Raw genomic sequence first — 23,229 nt, 5'->3', positions numbered from 1 at the left:
CGCATGCCGAAACAGCTTTTGTTCGGCCGGATTGAGGGGGCTAAGCGGGCGCGGCACGGGCTAGAGAAGAGATAGAGTGATGTGGTACAGGAGGACGTGGAGCTGAGTGGACTTGCCGATGACTGGTACCAGCGGTGTCAAGATCGGCCTCTGTGGAGGAGGCTCGTGAAGGACGCTACTGGGCAGTTGGAGGTAGTCGCCATCCAACAACAACGGAGGGCGGAGGAGCGACGCTCACAACAACGAGCGGAGCGCCGAGTGGCTCAAGCACAGCAGGTTGGCACAGTAGGGGGTACAGGTGGTGCATCAGCCAGTCATCTCAGTCAGTCGACCCGTGGCACCTGGGTCTGCCCCGTGACCTCCTGCCAGCGGGCGTTCGACACTTCACGTGGCCTCAGGGTGCACATAGCCTGGCACAAGCGTCGTGGTGACGTCACTGCCACTTAGTGGCGAATGGCGGTTGTTGTTGTTGTGTGTATACGTGTGTGTGTGTGTGTACGTGTGTGTGTGTACGTGTGTGTGTATATACATGTGTATATGTGTGTGAATACGTGTGTGTGTGTGTGTATACGTGTGTGTGTATACGTGTGTGTGTATATACGTGTGTGTGTGTGTACGTGTGTGTGAGTTTCCGTACCTGCACGTCCACGTAGACGTGCAGTGTGGAGAAGCGAGGGACGACTCCGCGATCCGTCGCGCGCACCGTGAGCCAGTAGCTGTCAGCAGTCTCCCGATCCAGCGGCTGCACCGTGACGATCATCCCTGCCGGCACGGAGCGCCGTGCACGACACGCGGCAGAGACGGGCGCCGGCGTGAGCCGTCAGTCGGCGTCGTGAGCCGTGAGGAGGAGGATGGGGGGGGGGGGGGGAAGGGAGGAAGGAGGGGGGGGAGTAGGTGCGGTTTACCATTCTCTGGATGAATGCTGAAGACGCCCAGGCCGGATTCGTCCACGAGGGAGTACCGCACCTCCCCGTCGATCCCCCGGTCTTCATCCGTGGCCGTGACGGTGACGACGACGGCGCCCACGGGGGCGTCCTCCCGCACGGCGGCAGCCGCCGCGAACTCCACGAACCGCGGGGCGTGGTCGTTCTCGTCCACGTCCACCACCTCCACCGTCGCCCGGCAGGCGGCCGGCGGCGGCCCCCCGGGGTCGCCGTCGCGCGCGGCCACCGTCAGGTCGTGGCGGCGCCGCCTCTCGAAGTCGAGCGGCCGCGCCAGACGCAGGGCCCCGCTCGTCTCGTGCACCCCGAACGTGCCGCCGTCCTCGTCCTCGCCCGGCAGGGAGTAGCGCACCTCCCCGGCCGGCCCCGCGTCGGGGTCGCGAGCGTCCAGCCAGCCGAGGACGGCCCCCACCGGGAAGTCCTCGGGCACGCGGAGGCGGAGGGGCGCCGGCGCGCACGCGGGCGCGTGGTCGTCCACGTCCTCCACCGTCACGGTCACCGCGGCGACGGAGGAGAGGCGGCTCTCCTCCGGCGCCAGGTCCGACGCCTCCACTAGCAGCGCGTGCTCGGCGCGCCGCTCGCGGTCCAGCGGCGCCGCCACCTCCAGGGCGCCCGTCTCGGCGTCCACGCGGAAGAGGTCGGTGTCGGACAGCAGGCGGTAGCGCACGACGCCCGCGGCGCCCGCGTCGCCGTCGGCGGCCTCCAGCCGGAGCACCTCGCGGCCCGGCCGCGCGCTCTCCGGCACCCGGGCCTCGTAGGCGCGCCGCGAGAACTCCGGCCGGTTGTCGTTGACGTCCGAGACGACGACGCGGAGGGCGGCGCTCGCGGAGCGCCGCGGCGTGCCCAGGTCGCGGACGACGATGTTCACGAGGTAGGAGGCGGCGGCCTCGCGGTCCAGCGGCACCAGGACCCTCACGACGCCGGTCTCCGCGTCCACGGCGAGGCCGCTCGCCCCGCCGTCGTCCGTCAGGGCGTACAGCAGCTTCCCCTCGAAGCCGTCGTCCGGATCCGTGGCCTCCATTCGGGTGACCTCGGCCCCGACTGGCAAATCTTCGCGGACTTCCACGGCGACCGCCGGGGCGGCGAACGCCGGCGCGTGCCGATTGACGGCGCCGGCGGCGAGGGGGCGCGGGCGGTCTCGCCATTGGTTTGCCCGGTGGAGCCACGCGACCATCCTCCGGGCGATCCCCGTCTCCACGCACCGCCATGACGGCGCCCGTCCGGGAGCGGCGTCCACGACCGAGACGTTCAGGAACGCCGTCTCCGCCGAGAGCTCCCCGTCGGTGGCCGTGAGGCCGAGGCGGAAGGCCCCCGCCGGCCCGGCGGCGACGTCGGCGAGGGAGCGCGCGAGCGTCACGACACCGAGGGCGCCGTCCAGCGCGAAGAAGCCGCCCTCGTTCCCGGACGCGATGCCGTAGAGCACCGGCCGGAGCTCGTCGGCGTCGATGGCCGACGCGGTGAAGATCGGCTCGCCCGGCCGGAGGTCCCGGGGGATCTCGCCCACGCAGTCTACGGACTCGAAGACGGGCGCGTTGTCGTTCATGTTGGTGACGTTCACCGTCACGGTCGCCTCGGCCTCCCGGCGGAACGGAGTCCCCCAGTCCGAGGCTCGCACGCGCAGCCGGTAGGCCCCCGCCATCTCCTCGTGGTCCAGCGGCCCCGTCGTGACGACGATGCCCGTGCGAGGGTCGACGGCGAAGGGGCCAGGCTCGTCCTCCGCCAGGCCGTACGTCACGCGGCCGTCGTCCCCCTCGTCGTCGTCGGCGGCGTGCAGGATGAGCACGAACGTGCCCGCCGGGACGTCCTCGCTCAACGAGGCGGAGTAGTTGGGCCGTTCGAAGACCGGGGCGTGGGCGTTGTAGTCCGCGACGTCGATCGCGACCCCGGCGACGCCCGGGCCGGCGTCGGTGCCAACGTTGAACTCGAAGCGGCGTCTGTCGACCGCCGCCAGGGACTCGCGGACGGAGACGACCCCGGTGGCGGGGTTCACGGCGAAGAAGTCGCCGTCGGCGCCGCCTCGGACGACGTACCGGCAGCCCCGCGCGCCGCAAGAGGCTCGGACCGCGAGCACGACGGCGCGGGGCGGAGACCGCCGCTCGACGGCGCCTGCGTAGACGCTCCGCTCGAACGCGCCGGCGGCGCCGCCCCCCCGGAGCGTGACCGTGACGGGCCGCGAGTGCCTGGGTGGCCTCCCCCCGTCGCGAGCCTGCACGGTGAGGTTCACCCCGAAGGGGAAGTCCGCCCAGTCCAGCCGCCCCGAGAGCCTCACCGCGTAGGCCGAGGCGGGGCCGGCGCCGTCCGTCGGGGCGACGGAGAACGCCCGGAGGGGGTCGCCGGCGACGATCTCCACGGCGACGATCTCCCCCTCGGGGCCGGCGTCGCGGTCCACCGCGACGAGCTCCGCGTACGCGGCGGCGGGGTCGGCGAACGGCGCCCCTTGCCCGCGGGTCGCGACGACCGTGACGCGCGGGGCGTGGGCGTTCGCCCGGCTCACGTTCACCGCGACGCGCGCCGAGCCGCTCAGCCCGCCGCCGTCGACGGCCATCACCTTGAACTCGTGCAGCCCCGCGTCACCGGGCTCCGTCAGCCTCCTGGCGAGCGTCACCGCGCCGCTCGTCGGGTGCACGGCGAACGCGTCCGAGTGCCGCGCCAGGGCGTAACTGAAGCGCCCGTTGGGGCCCTCGTCGGCGTCCGTGGCGGCGACACGTAGGACCGTGGTGCCCGCCGGCGCGTCGTTGGCGACGCTCGCGGCGTACGACAAAGCCGAAAACAGCGGATTCAGGTCGTTGCGGTCCAGCACCTGGACGAAGACCGTGGCGGACGCCGCCCCGCGGCCGTTCTCGGAGAACGCCTTCACCCCCAGCGCGTAGCCGCGGCGCTCCTCGCGGTCCAACGGCACGCCCCTCGTGCGGACGCGCAGGAACCAAAAGTCGCCCACGACGAGCCCCTCTGCCTCGAACGCGGCCCCCTCGTCCCCGGACACGACGGCGTACCGGGCCCCGGGGGCCGAGCGGCCGACGTGGATCCCCATCTTGTCGTGGCTCTCCACGTACGTCCCGGGCGCGGAGTTTTCGTAGACGGTGGCTTTGTAGGACAAGCTGGTGAAGCGCAGGGCGGGCTTCGGCCGGCCCCGTTGCCCATCGAGGCATTTCCTGCACGGCGGCAGCAGCAGCAGGAGCAGCAGCGGGAGGAGCGCCGAGGCCATCGTGTTGGGCGTCAGGCTCTGCGCCCGAGAGCCGCCGACGACACGGAGCCGCGGTCGGAGAGGTGGGCGACGCCAAAGTCTGGCGCTCCCAATGGGGTGTCGGTCCTCCTCCTCCTCTAACATGTCAGATCAAGACCAAACACAAACCAAACTATTTTATTTTGCCAGGTAAGGCGCCCCGCTGAGCTACCGGGTAGTGCTTTTTGAGAACCGAATTGGCTGTCGTGAACGATAGCTCAACAAAGTGGCTCATCATCGTCGTCGTCACCTCGTGGACATTTATAATTACAGCAGCAGCCAAATACTTGAAAAGGCACGTTTCTACAGGCACAGAGATCCACAGAAACCCACCCACTGCGAGACCAGAGAGACCCACTCACCTTGGTAGGGTGTGGGCTGGGCCGCTCCCCCGGCCACGCTACAATAATACTATCTAAGCGCAGTAATAATAATATCTAGGGGCTCTATAGTAGTAACAGGACGCATTGGTGTGGAGTGGGGAGAAGAGGACATTCAACCTCAGCGTGTTGTGTGCGTTTTTGTTGCAGTTTTAACGCGAATGAAAATGTGTGCCGATCGTGTGTGCATTGCTAGGGGCAACCCCTGCCAGCGGTGCAAAGTGTAATTATATAAATGCTTACGATACCAATGTGTGCGACTTGCCTTGTAGAGTGTGCAGGCGAATAAAAAAGGACGCACGCCTCCGTCGATGGTGCGTGAGAGTTTGCAGGGGCCAACCGTGTGAGCGTTGTGCACGTGCGCGCAGCTGATGACGTTGTCTCCGGGCCGAGGCGCGTGGGGAAATAAATAAATAAATAGCCGCAAACCTAACTAAATATTTGAAGGGAAATCGCCAACACAACTCAACTTTAACTCTTTTGAATGCGAGCGACGGGAAGACGGCACAGCGCTTGCCCACGGCGTGCTTCCTGGCAGAAACATTTCTCACGTGAACCCCACGGTTTGGTAGCCAAATCCCTCGCAAGCACGCGTGCGCAGACGGACACAGACAGACGATAAAATTAATTGTATAGGTTAGAGAGACAAAGACCCCCCCATGTAGCCTTAACAGACAGTAGGGGCAAGTGCTGTTTGCGAGCGCCTATGAAGGCCGGTAACGGTACACGAGGGGGTGGGTGGCCAGCAACCACGCCCAACCGCCTTTGTCTCCCCAGTGGCGATGTTTACACACCGCAACAGGTACTCATTTGAGGCTGAGTCGACCTAGGGGAGGCCCAGGATCGGTTTAGATAATCGTCACTGATTGTGTTGGCCGTGAGCGGGAATCGAACTCGGGTCGCTGGGTTCATAGCGCAGCGCGCCAACCGCTACACTACCGCTCCCCATATAGACCACACACACCACATTATTATATATACAGATAGTCCCCGACTTACGATGGAGATGCGTTACCACGACCCCATCGTAAGTCGAAAATATCGTAAGGCGAAAATGGCCTAGCCTACCCAGGAGTCTTAAAGAATGGTGATAGTTTAGCAAAACAGAGCAATTTACAGGATCGTACTGTATAAACTATATACTGTATGTATTTATTAATTACAATACTGTATTGCACAGTAAAATTCAAAGTAAAAAACAAGGTAAATTCTTAGCCTACCTATGTGAACTGCAATTTCATAGAAAGTGTTTTCAGGAAACAATCCTCTGCTATAAAAAACTTTTAACATGCATTAAACGTATGTATCGTAGTAACCCTAAAATGAAATCGCTAAAGCTATGTTATCATACACGCATTGAACGTATCGTAACGTATCATATTGTACTGGACTCACCAAGATTCTGTCCGTCGTCTGCACACTTGAATGATGTTAGGTTGTTGATGGCCACATTAACTTAGTTGTTGGAAGAGGAGGATGGCGATGATCAAGTTACAGTCTCGTACCTCGTAGCACGCTGCTGCGTTTGCCTGCCGCGCAAAATTAAAAATATTTTGCTATTTTGTAATATTGCTATCGCCATCGTAACTGTGGCGCCACCACAGCGGAGCAACTCCGCCGGCTCTACCCTCTCCTCGCACCCCCCTCCCCATCCCACGAACGCACGCACGCCCCACTAAACACCCGCATGCACCCCCGTAGGGTCGCGAGGAGGGATCACCTGGTGCGATGGGTTTTCACCCGAGGACCCCACTAGCAGGGACGTTCCACGGTTTCCCCGGACCAGGAAATTGGCCGAGCCCCCCAGACCGGATTACATGGCGCCCCCCCCCAAGAAGGGGGCATAGAGCTTTACAGGCCGGCCGCGATGAAGCATACACAGCACGGGGGGGTGGGACCTTCAGCCAGTACCCAGCAGCAGGGTAAACAGTGGGGTGGGAGGGAAAAGCCCCTAGGCAGATAAGAGTTTACTCAAGTTGGAGGGAGCGAGGGGATTATCGATGAGTCAACGGCGAGGAACGCAGGCACAGAGACAATGGGAAGGGGGGGATGACGCGACCCCCACCTCCCCCCCAACGGCCAGAGCGCTCAAAGCAGCCGCAAAGAGAATTCGATTGGATGCGCAGGATGACGTCATGTGCCCCGGGGGTTAAGGGGCTTTGGAGACATAAGGGGGCCGGAGGGGCGGATTGAATCAGAGTCCTTCTGGAGCGGCGGAGGAGACCAGCCGTCCTTAGCGTCCGTGCGACCAATGCAGGGTGGAGCTGGAAACGGTCGGACAGAAAAAGTCCCCGAGGCGAGCATCTTCCCCAGCCCCCATGGGGCAGCTGAATAGGTGAGTGGGTACGGGAAGGGGGGCCAATTGAGTCAGCTCGAGCTTTGGGGATAGACGCACTCTGCGACGGCCAGGTGACAGGAGGTTAGGCGCTGTCCGAAGGGTGCTGGCTGGAGGGGGCCATAAACGGGGGTCCCTATTCGCTCCGGGACATAAATCTTAGCACAGACTGACGTTGTGACGCGTGGTGCATGTGTGTGTGTGAAGAGCGGTGGGACAGCGATCAGCGTACGACGGTGTGTGGGTGACTATAAATCAGTGTGGGTGTGACGCGCGCGCATATTAAAATACCAACGGTGGCCCGTGCCGGCGCGTGTCTGTGCGTGCACCACGGCGTTAACGGTGAGACACGCGCGAGTGTAACTAGTGTCTGTGTGTGCACCGCAGTGTTAACGGTGAGACACGTGAGAGTGTAACTAGTGTCTGTGTGTGCACCGCAGTGTTAACGGTGAGACACACACGAGTGTCACTAGTGTCTGTGCGTGCACCGCAGTGTTAACGGTGAGACACGCGCGAGTGTCACTAGTGTCTGTGTGTGCACCACAGTGTTAACGGTGAGACACGCACGAGTGTCACTAGTGTCTGTGTGTGCACCGCAGTGTTAACGGTGAGACACGTGAGAGTGTCACTAGTGTCTGTGCGTGCACCACAGTGTTAACGGTGAGACACGTGAGAGTGTCACTAGTGTCTGTGTGTGCACCACAGTGTTAACGGTGAGACACGCACGAGTGTCACTAGTGTCTGTGCGTGCACCACAGTGTTAACGGTGAGACACACGCGAGTGTCACTAGTGTCTGTGTGTGCACCGCAGTGTTAACGGTGAGACACACACGAGTGGGTGGGTGGGGGGGGCATCAGCCCCCACCCATTAGACGTGGCGCCCCCCCCCCACCGCTCGTGGTGAGTGAGAGGGAGATCAGCCCCCACGTAATGGGGAGTGGGGGGGGCATGAGCCCCCACAAACGCTGGGGATGAACAGATCCGACTTCAGCTGAATGTGTGTGCTGTGTTCACCTCCTGTTTCCATTTGTATAAAGAGTTCCAGAGGAAAACAAAAGTAAACTACTGTTATGCTATAACCTCCGTGTTCAACAGAGTTAATAGATGTTACTGCAAACACAAACTGTACACTGTCACTGGGTAAACAGGCGGTGGCGTGTCTAGAATCACGCCTGGCCATCTTAATCTGCTTGGCATGAATGCTTCCTCACTCCACCAAGTAATTAATCGAGGATCAATTAGCATAGCCGAGGCTAACTGGAGTTTGCGTGTCTCTCTCTGTGGTGAGATGTTAACTACCTCACCTGGTATACAGGAAGTCGTGGGTTCGATCCCGACACTGACGCCTGCTGTATATCTGGAGAGTTCCAGAGGAAAACAAAAATAAACTATTGTTTTGATATAACCTCCGTGTGCAATAGAGTTAACAGACTTTACTGCAAACACAAACTTGACACTGTCACACACTGCCATGAGTAAACAGGTGGTGGTGTGACCAGCACCATGCCTGGCCACCTTCATCTGCTCAGCATTAATTCTTCCTCACTCCACCAAGTAATGAATCGATAATCAATCAACATAGCCGAGGCTATCCGTGTCTCTGTCTCTCTCTCCCCGTGGTGAAGGTGTTCCCCTCCACACATTCAGAGTCAGCAGCGGCACAAGCTTAGCATCTTTGACCGATAAGATACATTGACGCACGTATTGTTGGTTCTTTCAGTAAAGTCACGTAGATAGAAAATAAAAACAGATTAAATTCAATAAGATAAAGACCACTTGTGTTGCGATCGAAACGTCGTGGGTTTTTTACTTTATTTTCAATTTTTTATTTTATTGTTATTTTAATTTTATTTTCTATCTACGTGACTTTACCGAATAAACCAAGAATATTAATTCCTGCAGTCACAAAAGTTTTAAGTCAAAACATTCACACACGTTAACAAAGCCTCACCTTGTGTTGTTGTGGGCAGGTCGCTTCTGATAACAAGAGCGGTATAGCAGCTCAAGCGGGCATGGCCTGGTGAAAAAAGAACGAAAATAAAAACTGCGTGAATATTTACAATAAAACAAAGTTACAAAGTTGCGAGCCGGGTGAAGACAAATTAAACTTAAGCGAGATAATTAAAGCGAACGCAATCAGGAGGCAAGGCCCCGCGTGGCTAGGCCCCGCGTTGTAAAGTTCCAACCTGGACATCGATTCCCATGCTCGCTGCTACTCAACTGACATCCCTACGAGAGAGAGAGGCTCTACCTTGGTAAACAACAACAACAACCACCACCAGCATGAGAATTTCTCACGTCGGATTTCAGTGCAAGCGCGGATCGGCAGCCTCCTGTTACCTCTCGACATCACGTGGGTAAGTAGGTAACATGACGTCACTTCTGGGGTAAGAGACACGCCCCTCCCACAATGAGCGGCTCTGTAACTGAATAAATTATGTTAATGATGCCGGCCCATATGTGGAGGGATGGGGGCGTGGCTGCTAAACCCATCGCAATAAACTCTCGACGGCTTCAACGGATACATTATGTTAATGAACCGCCAGTCACTGGGCGTACCTTTGCCCAAATTAGGATTGCCACTGGATTGATATCGACAGTGACCCAAGCGAAGGTGACGTCACGCTCAAGAGCGCCGTGGACGGGGTTGGGGGAGTGTGAATACCTTGGTGACATGACGTCACTAGCGAGGTACACCTCCCCCTGGCGTTTCACGCCGATGAAGTAATGCTGAGTGGTGACGTCACAGAGCGGGATTGGAGTTTAAGTTGATTTAGATTCATTTTACATTGCTCCCTCCCTTGGGTGCGTGGGCCCAGCTACAACAACGTGGACATTATTGTGTATACACTGTGTGTGTGTACACTGTGTGTGTGTAAACTGTGTGTGTACACTGTGTGTACGTATATACACTGTATGTACATACTGTGTATACACTGTGTGTGTACACTTTGTGTACACTGTGTGTGTGTACACTGTGTGTGTGTGTACACTGTGTGTGTGTGTAGACTGTGTGTGTACACTGTGTACACTGTGTGTGTACACTGTGTGTGTACACTGTGGGTACACTGTGTGTGTACACTGTGTGTGTGTACACTGTGTGTGAAAGCCAACTGTGGACCGGTTTTGGTGGACAATGTCTCAACAGCAGAGGGGCTTGCTTCAAGCCATGGTTGTGAACATCCAGACGTTAATCAGCAAGGAGCATTTCTAGTCCAAGTTCGACAAAATCTACGTCAACACGTAAGACAAAATTATAATTCGTGTTGCAGAGAATGTATCTCCTCTACGTGTAACTTTAAGGTGGTATGCCTTGTAACTGATGAATGATCTGAGTGTGCTTCCTATGTCAAAGACAATGAGTTGCTCCAGATGCTTCCTGAAACACAAAAGTACCCTTTGACCTGTATCACAAGAACAATGGGTCTCACCTGAGTTCTCTGTACAGGTTACTTCCAAAACACACACACACACTTTGTCCTAACATCACTTATTCAATGTTTGACCCTTATAAAAAATAAAGTGATGCATGTACACACAAAATAAGACAAGTGTTCATTCTGAATTATTGACAGGCATTTTAACAAAATGTAATTACTGCAGTGAAATATACTGCATCAGATAACATCTGATTAAGAAGCTATTTGAAAAAGGAAATATGCACCGTCTGCTTAACAGTGGATGTAAAACATACTATTGTGACATTCAAAACGAGGCCATTGCATGCTGGCGAATTCTAAACATTAGCGACAAATTACATAACTGAGATGAAATATCAATCATCGCCCCCTACTGACAGCCTCTTGTTCACATACTCTTTGGTTCTTTCAGTAAAGTCACGTCGGTAGACAAAATAATAATAGATCACGACGTTTCGATCGTAACACAAGCGGTTGTCCTCAGGCGGAAAAAATAATAAATGCAGGCCGGTGCAGGGCCACCACCCTGTGCCACACAGGGGCAGCTGCTACTTGGGGATGCTCTTCGAGTGTTTCAGACGAGATACAAAACTCCGAGTTGCCGAGGCGGTTAAGCAACCACCGTGTAAAAGCAATTATTATGATAACATAGTGAATGTTTGGGGGTGTATTGGCTCTCGCTCCTGGTCAGAGATCTCCCCAACCCACAGGTCCACAAAGACTGGCCACTCGTTCTTACTCTGCAGGTTGAACCTAGGAATTGAGTGTTCAACTTCACATTCTTGTCAATAAAGGCCTGTGACAAAGGTGCATCTATTGGAGCGACATCGTCTCTGGCTTACACATCTACCGGGTCTCCACTTGACTTTGTATTGTCTAGGAGCAAGTCCACCCACACCTCCACTTCCACAAACTGCTGGGAGTTGCCTCGCTCTGCCTCACAGTCAGAATTCTCCTCCTGCTTCACGTTGCCTCCATCGATGTGAAGGTCCCATTTTGGAGTTTCATCTTCATCTTCACATTTCACCTTCACTTCTTCACCATCACCTCTTCCCTCTTCACCATCACTTCTTCCCTCTTCACCATCACTTCTTCCCTCTTCACCATTACCTCTTCATATTTCACCTCGATACCTTTAAAAGTGTCCAAGCTGGGATTTTCTTCTGGTTCTTGTTTCAAGAGGGATGGGCTTATTGTGGCACTTTGACTTTCACAAGCTGATTTCAGACTCCACTCCTTGTGGATCTTCTGATGCTTCTGTGTTTTCCGGTGATCTATAAGATGTGGTTGCTGTGCAAACGCCTTCCCGCACGGAGTGCACCTGAAGGGTTTCTCTCCCGTGTGTGTTCTCTGGTGTATTACAAGAGTAGATGAAAGTGTAAACGCCTTCCCACACAGAGTACACTTGAAGGGTTTCTCTCCCGTGTGTGTTCTCTGGTGTAATACGAGATTATATGACTGTGTAAACGCTATCCCACACATCGTGCACCTGAAGGGTTTCTCTCCCGTGTGTGTTCTCTGGTGTATTACAAGAGTAGATGAAAGTGTAAACGCCTTCCCACACAGAGTACACTTGAAGGGTTTCTCTCCCGTGTGTGTTCTCTGGTGTGCTACAAGAGCAGATGACTGCGCAAATGCCTTCCCACACACACTGCACTTGAAGGGTTTCTCTCCCGTGTGTATTCTCTGGTGTTCTACAAGAGTAGATGACCGTGCAAATGCCTTCCCACACACACTGCACTTGAAGGGTTTCTCTCCCGTGTGTGTTCTCAGGTGTTCTACAAGAGCAGATGACTGTGAAAATGCCTTCACACACACACTGCACTTGAAAGGTTTCTCTCCCGTGTGTGTTCTCTGGTGTACTTTAAGAGCAGATGGCCATGCAAAAGCCTTCCCACACACACTGCACTTGAAGGGTTTCTCTCCTGTGCGAGTTCTCTGGTGCTGTGTCAAATTTCCAGTCCGATCCGTGCTGTATGCACGCTGGTCGCAATGTTGACTTGTCGTACCGAGCTGCTGTGCTGACTGCCTTTGCTCCATCAGACCAGCGTCAGCTGCAGACAGAAAATAAGAATATCCACACCATCTACACGTCAGTATCGAGGCACAGAGGAATGCATATATAGTCACATGTGACTTACACGTCGATACTTATTCATATATTCATGATGTAGTGAAAAAGTGTCCCAAATTCATCACACGGGCTGTGATGGCACACAATGAGAGGGCAAATGGTTATAAACATGCCTGGAAGCCCTCGTATCTTCAAAATGAATGTTAACCCAAAACTCTAAGCACACAATTTCGGCTGTCTGGCTACAAAATGAATATTTATAAGAGCTAAATTCAGCTGACATAGCAAAGGGTGTTGAAAACAATACTATTTGTGTTGTGCTGAAATGCATGAATTAATGTTCAATCGCAACTCAGATGTCCTTGAATGCTGGGATGAACAGTCCCGACTTCAGCTGCATGTGTGTGCTGTGTTCACCTCCTGTTTCCATCCTTAGTAAGAGTTCCAGAGGAATATAAAAATAAACTATTGTTTTGATATAATCTCCGTGTTCAATAGAGTTGATAGACTTGACTGCAAATACAAACTTGACACTGTCACACACTGGCGGTGGCGTGTCTAGAATCATGCCTGGCCACCTTCATCTGCTCAGCATTAATGCTTTCTCACTCCACCAAGTAATTAATCGAGGATCAATGAACATAGCCGAGGCTAACTGTAGTTTGCGTGTCTCTCTCCATGGTGAGATGTTAACTACCTCACCTGGTATACAGGAAGTCGTGGGTTCGATCCCGACCCTGACGCCTGCTGTATATTTGGAGTTTGCGCGTCTCTCCGTTTAGCGTCTTTGACCGATAGACATTGACACACGTATTCTTGGTTCTTTCAGTAAAGTTACGTAGACAGAAGATAACAATAACAGATAATACAATTACATTAAATAAAGACTACTTTTGTCGCGATCAAAACGTGGGTTTTTTTTGCTTTTACTATTTTTTATAGTTATTTTTATTTTCTATCTACGTGACTTTACCGAAAGAACCAAGAATATTAATTCCTGCAGTCACCAAAGTTTTAAGTCAAAAAATTCACACACGTTGACAAAGCCCCACCTTGTGTTGTTGTGGGCAGGTCGCTTCTGATAACAAGAGCGGTATAGCAGCTCAAGCGGGCTTGGCCTGCTAACAAAAGAACGAAAATAAAAACTGCGTGAATATTTACAATAAAACAAAGTTACAAAGTGGCGAGCCGGGTGAAGACAAATTAAACTTAAGCGAGATAATTAAAGTGAATGCAATCAGGCGAGGGCAGGAGGCAAGGCCCCGCGTGGCTAGGCCCCGCGTTGTAAAGTTCCAACCTGGACATCGATTCCAATGCTCGCTGCTACTCAACTGACATCCCTACGAGAGAGAGGCTCTACCTTGGTAAACAACAACAACCACCACCACAACGACCACCACCACCACCACAACGATGAGAATTTCTCACCTCGGATTTCAGTGCAAGCGCGCACACGGCAGCTTCCTGTTACCTCGCGACAGCAGGAAGTAGTATGACGTCACTTCCCTCCCACGAGCGGCTCTGTAACTGAATAAATTATATTTTGATTTAAAGCTTTCGTGACTGCAGTAATTCATATTCTTAGTTTTTTCGGTAAAGTCACGTTGAAGAGAAACAACAAAATAACAAAATATATATAAAACAATAAAAAAATTCTCACGACGTTTCGACCATAACTCAAACGGTCATCATCATCCATGATGATGACTCAAACGGTCAGCGCCCACGCCCCAATCCCTCTATATGTGGAGGGATTGGGGCGTGGGTGCTGAACCCGTCGCAATAAACTCGCGACGGCTTTAACGAACACATTATGTTAATGAGCCGCCAGTCATTGGGCGTAGCTTTGCCCAAATAAGGATTGCCACTGGAACGATATAGGCAGTGACCCGAGCGGAGGTGACGTCACGCTCAAGAGCGCGGTGGACGGGGGAGGGATGAATACTTTGCTGACATGACGTCACTAGCGAGGTAAACGTCACCCTAGCGTTTCACGCCAATGAGGTAATGCAGAGCGGTGACGTCACAGAGTTGAAGTTTAAGTTGATTTAGATTCATTTTCCATTGCTCTCTCCCTTGGGTGTGTGAGCTCAGCAACAACGTGGACATTATTGTGTATACACTGTGTGTGTGTGTACAATGTGTGTGTACACTGTGTATACACTGTGTGTCCTTCTATGACCTCCTGTCACAGGTGCTGGCTAAAGTGGCCCCTCGGGATAGAGTCATCATGTTGGGTGACTTCAATGCCCGAGTTGGTCATGATACTGGCACCTGGTCTGGAGTGATTGGAGGGCATGGGCCAGATCAGCTCAATAACAACGGTAGGAGGCTGCTAGATTTTTGTGCAGCCCATGGGCTTGTAATTACCAACACGCTGTTCCGGCATCGGCGCATCCACACAACATCATGGATGCATGCCGGGTCCAAGCAAGAACATCTGCTGGACTACATAGTGACGGACCAGCGAATGCGAGCCCATGTCCTTGACACCAGGACCTACCGTGGAGCTGATCTGCCCTCTGACCATCGACTAGTCATCTGTAAGATGCGCCTGCCATTCTTCCACTCCGGTGGTGGGTGTACACCCAGGACCCCATTCCAACCTAAAGTGGCCTGGTCTCAGTTATCTGATGAAAGTTGCAAGCGAGAATTTCATCATCGCTTGCGGCTGGGATTGGCATCGTCCCCGACTCCTCCTGATGTCGAGGGTAAATGGGCGAGGTTTAGGACTGTGACTCATGCAGCTGCAATGGCTGCTTTGGGTACGCGCTCCAGACCTCCCCAGCCACCCTGGATGACAGAGGAGTTGTTCAGGATGGTTGAGAAAAAGCGACAGGCCCACTGTCATCGGCTACAGAATCCCACGTCAGAGAATGAGGAGGCTTACCGCAGCCTTCGCTCGGAGGTTCGGAGAGCCGTGAGGCGCTGCAAGGATGGGTGGTGGTCGCGGGTTGCTGAGGAGTTGGAGTCTGCCTCAGTGGCCCGTGATCACAAATCTCTATTTAACTCCATCAAAAAAGTAACCTACAGCGCCACACCTATTACCATCATTAGGGGAAAAAACGGTGATCCAATTTCCGACCCCCAGGAACAGGTTCGCAGATTCGCTGAGCATTTCTGTGAGGTCCTGGGGGAGGGAAAATCCCTCAGCCAGGAAAACATCGTGGCACAAAGTGAGGATGACCCTGCTGAGGCTGCGGTGCCTCAAATATTGGATGAAGTCACCCCCTGTGAGTGGCTGGCTGAGGTGCCATCTGCTGAGGAAGTATTGAAGGCGATCCGGAGTCTGAGACCAGGAAAGGCAGCGGGCAGAGATGATCTCCCAAGCGAAATGCTGAGGGAGGGTGGCGTTTGTGCACAGACTGCCCTATATGACATCATAACAACAGTCTGGACCACTGGACGGGTTCCGCAGGATTGGAAGGATGCCCTGGTGGTCCCCCTTTTTAAGAAGGGGGACCGCACAGACTGTAACAACTACAGGGGCATCTCACTCCTCAGTGTGCCGGGAAAGGTCCTGGCAAGGATTATTCAGCATCGCCTTGCCAGGCACGCTGAGGAGAGGCTTGCGGAGCCCCAATGCGATTTCAGGAAAGGGCGGTCCTGCACAGATGCCATATTTTCTGTCCGTCTGCTACAGCAGAGGTGTAGGGAATTCCAACAAGACCTACATCTCTGCTTTATTGACCTGGTCAAGGCCTATGATACCATCAGTAGGCCTGGGCTCTGGGTCGTTCTTCGTGCTTTTGGAGTACCTGACCCTCTGCTCACGATCATTAAGGACCTTCATGATGGTGAGCGGGCCCGGGTAAAACTACGTGGCCGGGAGTCAGAGCCATTCCCTGTACACCTTGGGGTGCGACAGGGATGTCCTCTGGCTCACACATTATTTAACATCTATTTTGACCACGTAGTTCGTGAAGCCTTCAATAGCTGTACCGGGGGAATCTCCATATGGTACAGATATAATGGGAGGCTAATCGATGCCCGGGTGCGGTCAAGGGATGGCTCCCTATTACTCAACCACGTTATGTATGCTGATGACTTGGTAATAGCTGCTCAGTCAGAGGAGGAGTTGGAGACGCTGCTGCTGAGACTGGAGCGTGCCACTAAGAGGTGGGGCCTTACCATCAGCCCCACCAAAACTAAACACCTGCCTGGGTATTTTGTACCATCGGACACTCCACCCCCACAACTCCCAATCGGTGATGGGGCAGTTGTGGAGAGAGTGGAGAGTTTCCCATACCTGGGCAGTGTGCTTATGACTGGCTCCAGTTTAACAGCAGAGGTCTCACTCCGAATCAGTCGAGCGGCAATATCTTTTCATCGGTTGCGTAACGCTGTGTGGAAGCTACCTTGTCTGTCGCTCCGCACTAAACTTCAGGTCTTCTCGGCCACGGTCATTCCCTCCCTTCTCTACGCTTGCGAAACGTGGACCCCCCTAATGGAACATCTTCGCCGGTTAGAAACATTTAGGCTGGCCTGCCTACGATCCATCCTGGGTTTAACCAGACTGGATTGTGTGAGGAGCTCACAAATCCTTGAAAGATCTGGGCAGGGTCCCATCGGTGAGCTCCTCCGGCAGGCAAGGCTGCGATGGCTGGGTCATGTAGCCCGCATGCCCAGCCACCGCATGCCGAAACAGCTTTTGTTTGGCCGGATTGAGGGGGCTAAGCGGGCGCGGCACGGGCTAGAGAAGAGATGGAGTGATGTGGTACAGGAGGACGTGGAGCTGAGTGGACTTGCCGATGACTGGTACCAGCGGTGTCAAGATCGGCCTCTGTGGAGGAGGCTCGTGAAGGATGCTACTGGGCAGTTGGAGGCAGTCGCCCTCCAACAACAACGGAGGGCGGAGGAGCGACGCTCACAACAGCGAGCGGAGCGCCGGGTGGCTAAAGCACAGCAGGTTGGCACAGTAGGGGGCACAGGTGGTGCATCAGCCAGTCATCTCAGTCAGTCGACCCGTGGCACCTGGGTCTGCCCAGTGACCTCCTGCCAGCGGGCGTTTGACACTTCACGTGGCCTCAGGGTGCACATAGCCTGGCACAAGCGTCGTGGTGACGTCACCGCCACTTAGCGGCGAATGGCGGTTGTTGTTGTTGTTGTACACTGTGTGTGTGTACACTGTGTGTGTACAGTGTGTGTGTACACTGTGTGTGTGTACACTATGTGTATACAGTGTGTCACTGTGTGTGTATGTACACTGTGTGTGTGTACACTGTGTGTGTGTACACTATGTGTATAAACTGTGTGTGTACACTGTGTGTATGTACACTATGTGTATACACTGTGTGTGTCACTGTGTGTCACTGTGTGTGTGTCACTGTGCCTGGCACAAGCTTGGTGGTGGGTGTACACCCAGGACCCCATTCCAACATAAAGTGGCCTGGTCTCAGTTATCTGATGAAAGTTGCATGCGAGAATTTCATCATCGCTTGCGGCTGGGATTGGCATCGTCCCCGACTCCTCCTGATGTCGAGGGTAAATGGGCGAGGTTTAGGACTGTGACTCATGCAGCTGCAATGGCTGCTTTGGGTACGCGGTCCAGACCTCCCCAGAGACCCTGGCTGACAGAGGAGGTGTTCAGGATGGTTGAGAAAAAGCGACAGGCCCACTGTCATCGGCTACAGAATCCCACGTCAGAGAATGAGGAGGCTTACCGCAGCCTTCGCTCGGAGGTTCGGAGAGCCGTGAGGCGCTGCAAGGATGGGTGGTGGTCGCAGGTTGCTGAGGAGATGGAGTCTGCCTCAGTGGCCCGTGATCACAAATCTCTATTTAACTCCATCAAAAAAGTAACCTGCAGCGCCACACCTATTACCATCATTAGGGGAAAAAACGGTGATCCAATTTCCAACCCCCAGGAACAGGTTCGCAGATTTGCTGAGCATTTCTGTGAGGTCCTGGGGGAGGGAAAATCCCTCAGCCAGGAAAACATCGTGGCACAAAGTGAGGATGACCCTGCTGAGGCTGCGGTGCCTCAAATATTGGAAGAAGTCACCCCCTGTGAGTGGCTGGCTTAGGTGCCATCTGCTGAGGAAGTATTGAAGGCGATCCGGAGTCTTAGACCAGGAAAGGCAGCGGGCAGAGATGATCTCCCAAGCGAAATGCTGAGGGAGGGTGGCGTTTGTGCACAGACTGCCCTATATGACATCATAACAACAGTCTGGACCACTGGACGGGTTCCGCAGGATTGGAAGGATGCCCTGGTGGTCCCCCTTTTTAAGAAGGGGGACCGCACAGACTGTAACAACTACAGGGGCATCTCACTCCTCAGTGTGCCGGGAAAGGTCCTGGCAAGGATTATTCAGCATCGCCTTGCCAGGCACGCTGAGGAGAGGCTTGCGGAGCCCCAATGCGATTTCAGGAAAGGGTGGTCCTGCACAGATGCCATATTTTCTGTCCGTCTGCTACAGCAGAGGTGTAGGGAATTCCAACAAGACCTACATCTCTGCTTTATTGACCTGGTCAAGGCCTATGATACCATCAGTAGGCCTGGGCTCTGGGTCGTTCTTCGTGCTTTTGGAGTACCTGACCCTCTGCTCACGATCATTAAGGACCTTCATGATGGTGAGCGGGCCCGGGTAAAACTACGTGGCCGGGAGTCAGAGCCATTCCCTGTACACCTTGGGGTGCGACAGGGATGTCCTCTGGCTCCCACATTATTTAACATCTATTTTGACCACGTAGTTCGTGAAGCCTTCAATAGCTGTACCGGGGGAATCTCCATATGGTACAGATATAATGGGAGGATAATCGATGCCCGGGTGCGGTCAAGGGATGGCTCCCTATTACTCAACCACGTTATGTATGCTGATGACTTGGTAATAGCTGCTCAGTCAGAGGAGGAGTTGGAGACGCTGCTGCTGAGACTGGAGCGTGCCACTAAGAGGTGGGGCCTTACCATCAGCCCCACCAAAACTAAACACCTGCCTGGGTATTTTGTACCATCGGACACTCCACCCCCACAACTCCCAATCGGTGATGGGGCAGTTGTGGAGAGTTTCCCATACCTGGGCAGTGTGCTTATGACTGGCTCCAGTTTAACAGCAGAGGTCTCACTCCGAATCAGTCGAGCGGCAATATCTTTTCATCGGTTGCGTAACGCTGTGTGGAAGCTACCTGGTCTGTCGCTCCGCACTAAACTTCAGGTCTTCTCGGCCACGGTCATTCCCTCCCTTCTCTACGCTTGCGAAACGTGGACCCCCCTAATGGAACATCTTCGCCGGTTAGAAACATTTAGGCTGGCCTGCCTACGATCCATCCTGGGTTTAACCAGACTGGATTGTGTGAGGAGCTCACAAATCCTTGAAAGATCTGGGCAGGGTCCCATCGGTGAGCTCCTCCGGCAGGCAAGGCTGCGATGGCTGGGTCATGTAGCCCGCATGCCCAGCCACCGCATGCCGAAACAGCTTTTGTTTGGCCGGATTGAGGGGGCTAAGCGGGCGCGGCACGGGCTAGAGAAGAGATGGAGTGATGTGGTACAGGAGGACGTGGAGCTGAGTGGACTTTCCGATGACTGGTACCAGCGGTGTCAAGATCGGCCTCTGTGGAGGAGGCTCGTGAAGGATGCTACTGGGCAGTTGGAGGCAGTCGCCCTCCAACAACAACGGAGGGCGGAGGAGCGACGCTCACAACAGCGAGCGGAGCGCCGGGTGGCTAAAGCACAGCAGGTTGGCACAGTAGGGGGCACAGGTGGTGCATCAGCCAGTCATCTCAGTCAGTCGACCCGTGGCACCTGGGTCTGCCCAGTGACCTCCTGCCAGCGGGCGTTCGACACTTCACGTGGCCTCAGGGTGCACATAGCCTGGCACAAGCGTCGTGGTGACGTCACCGCCACTTAGTGGCGAATGGCGGTTGTTGTTGTTGTTGTACACTGTGTGTGTGTACACTGTGTGTGTACAGTGTGTGTGTACACTGTGTGTGTGTACACTATGTGTATACAGTGTGTCACTGTGTGTGTATGTACACTGTGTGTGTGTACACTGTGTGTGTGTACACTATGTGTATAAACTGTGTGTGTACACTGTGTGTATGTACACTATGTGTATCCACTGTGTGTGTCACTGTGTGTCACTGTGTGTGTGTCACTGTGCCTGGCACAAGCTTGGTGGTGGGTGTACACCCAGGACCCCATTCCAACATAAAGTGGCCTGGTCTCAGTTATCTGATGAAAGTTGCATGCGAGAATTTCATCATCGCTTGCAGCTGGGATTGGCATCGTCCCCGACTCCTCCTGATGTCGAGGGTAAATGGGCGAGGTTTAGGACTGTGACTCATGCAGCTGCAATGGCTGCTTTGGGTACGCGGTCCAGACCTCCCCAGAGACCCTGGCTGACAGAGGAGGTGTTCAGGATGGTTGAGAAAAAGCGACAGGCCCACTGTCATCGGCTACAGAATCCCACGTCAGAGAATGAGGAGGCTTACCGCAGCCTTCGCTCGGAGGTTCGGAGAGCCGTGAGGCGCTGCAAGGATGGGTGGTGGTCGCAGGTTGCTGAGGAGATGGAGTCTGCCTCAGTGGCCCGTGATCACAAATCTCTATTTAACTCCATCAAAAAAGTAACCTGCAGCACCACACCTATTACCATCATTAGGGGAAAAAACGGTGATGCAATTTCCGACCCCCAGGAACAGGTTCGCAGATTTGCTGAGCATTTCTGTGAGGTCCTGGGGGAGGGAAAATCCCTCAGCCAGGAAAACATCGTGGCACAAAGTGAGGATGACCCTGCTGAGGCTGCGGTGCCTCAAATATTGGAAGAAGTCACCCCCTGTGAGTGGCTGGCTGAGGTGCCATCTGCTGAGGAAGTATTGAAGGCGATCCGGAGTCTTAGACCAGGAAAGGCAGCGGGCAGAGATGATCTCCCAAGCGAAATGCTGAGGGAGGGTGGCGTTTGTGCACAGACTGCCCTATATGACATCATAACAACAGTCTGGACCACTGGACGGGTTCCGCAGGATTGGAAGGATGCCCTGGTGGTCCCCCTTTTTAAGAAGGGGGACCGCACAGACTGTAACAACTACAGGGGCATCTCACTCCTCAGTGTGCCGGGAAAGGTCCTGGCAAGGATTATTCAGCATCGCCTTGCCAGGCACGCTGAGGAGAGGCTTGCGGAGCCCCAATGCGATTTCAGGAAAGGGCGGTCCTGCACAGATGCCATATTTTCTGTCCGTCTGCTACAGCAGAGGTGTAGGGAATTCCAACAAGACCTACATCTCTGCTTTATTGACCTGGTCAAGGCCTATGATACCATCAGTAGGCCTGGGCTCTGGGTCGTTCTTCGTGCTTTTGGAGTACCTGACCCTCTGCTCACGATCATTAAGGACCTTCATGATGGTGAGCGGGCCCGGGTAAAACTACGTGGCCGGGAGTCAGAGCCATTCCCTGTACACCTTGGGGTGCGACAGGGATGTCCTCTGGCTCCCACATTATTTAACATCTATTTTGACCACGTAGTTCGTGAAGCCTTCAATAGCTGTACCGGGGGAATCTCCATATGGTACAGATATAATGGGAGGCTAATCGATGCCCGGGTGCGGTCAAGGGATGGCTCCCTATTACTCAACCACGTTATGTATGCTGATGACTTGGTAATAGCTGCTCAGTCAGAGGAGGAGTTGGAGACGCTGCTGCTGAGACTGGAGCGTGCCACTAAGAGGTGGGGCCTTACCATCAGCCCCACCAAAACTAAACACCTGCCTGGGTATTTTGTACCATCGGACACTCCACCCCCACAACTCCCAATCGGTGATGGGGCAGTTGTGGAGAGAGTGGAGAGTTTCCCATACCTGGGCAGTGTGCTTATGACTGGCTCCAGTTTAACAGCAGAGGTCTCACTCCGAATCAGTCGAGCGGCAATATCTTTTCATCGGTTGCGTAACGCTGTGTGGAAGCTACCTGGTCTGTCGCTCCGCAATAAACTTCAGGTCTTCTCGGCCACGGTCATTCCCTCCCTTCTCTACGCTTGCGAAACGTGGACCCCCCTAATGGAACATCTTCGCCGGTTAGAAACATTTAGGCTGGCCTGCCTACGATCCATCCTGGGTTTAACCAGACTGGATTGTGTGAGGAGCTCACAAATCCTTGAAAGATCTGGGCAGGGTCCCATCGGTGAGCTCCTCCGGCAGGCAAGGCTGCGATGGCTGGGTCATGTAGCCCGCATGCCCAGCCACCGCATGCCGAAACAGCTTTTGTTTGGCCGGATTGAGGGGGCTAAGCGGGCGCGGCACGGGCTAGAGAAGAGATGGAGTGATGTGGTACAGGAGGACGTGGAGCTGAGTGGACTTTCCGATGACTGGTACCAGCGGTGTCAAGATCGGCCTCTGTGGAGGAGGCTCGTGAAGGATGCTACTGGGCAGTTGGAGGCAGTCGCCCTCCAACAACAACGGAGGGCGGAGGAGCGACGCTCACAACAGCGAGCGGAGCGCCGGGTGGCTAAAGCACAGCAGGTTGGCACAGTAGGGGGCACAGGTGGTGCATCAGCCAGTCATCTCAGTCAGTCGACCCGTGGCACCTGGGTCTGCCCAGTGACCTCCTGCCAGCGGGCGTTCGACACTTCACGTGGCCTCAGGGTGCACATAGCCTGGCACAAGCGTCGTGGTGACGTCACCGCCACTTAGTGGCGAATGGCGGTTGTTGTTGTTGTTGTACACTGTGTGTGTGTACACTGTGTGTGTACAGTGTGTGTGTACACTGTGTGTGTGTACACTATGTGTATACAGTGTGTCACTGTGTGTGTATGTACACTGTGTGTGTGTACACTGTGTGTGTGTACACTATGTGTATAAACTGTGTGCGTACACTGTGTGTATGTACACTATGTGTATCCACTGTGTGTGTCACTGTGTGTCACTGTGTGT

At 54.7% G+C, this 23,229-nt stretch overlaps 1 protein-coding gene across 2 annotated transcripts in view; it reads right to left on the bottom strand.

Annotated features, from left to right (window-relative positions):
• LOC142920231 (protocadherin Fat 1-like) overlaps positions 1 to 9,022 on the bottom strand; it is a 31,789-nt gene extending 22,767 nt beyond the window's left edge. The window contains exons 1-5 of one of the 2 annotated variants that reach the window (XM_076062721.1): positions 8,831 to 9,022; positions 8,184 to 8,236; positions 5,940 to 6,073; positions 906 to 4,262; positions 638 to 762 (exon numbers count right to left, since the gene is read on the bottom strand). In XM_076062721.1, the coding sequence (XP_075918836.1) occupies positions 638 to 762; positions 906 to 4,146 (3,366 nt within the window). In that variant the 5' untranslated portion in view covers positions 4,147 to 4,262; positions 5,940 to 6,073; positions 8,184 to 8,236; positions 8,831 to 9,022. The remainder of the gene's footprint in view (positions 1 to 637; positions 763 to 905; positions 4,263 to 5,939; positions 6,074 to 8,183; positions 8,237 to 8,830) is intronic. The other variant, XM_076062722.1, reaches the window with a different exon arrangement.
• Between the last annotated feature and the right edge of the window lie 14,207 nt (positions 9,023 to 23,229).

The sequence above is a fragment of the Petromyzon marinus genome, unplaced genomic scaffold (assembly GCF_048934315.1).
Source record: "Petromyzon marinus isolate PM22_M1 ecotype Great Lakes invasive population unplaced genomic scaffold, UKy_Petmar_22M1.pri1.0 PM_G_Scaffold_7, whole genome shotgun sequence".
NCBI classification, from domain to species: Eukaryota; Metazoa; Chordata; class Hyperoartia; order Petromyzontiformes; family Petromyzontidae; genus Petromyzon; species Petromyzon marinus.
The sequence above is the reverse complement of the archived record's forward strand: the minus strand, read 5'-3'. Positions and strand labels throughout refer to the sequence as shown.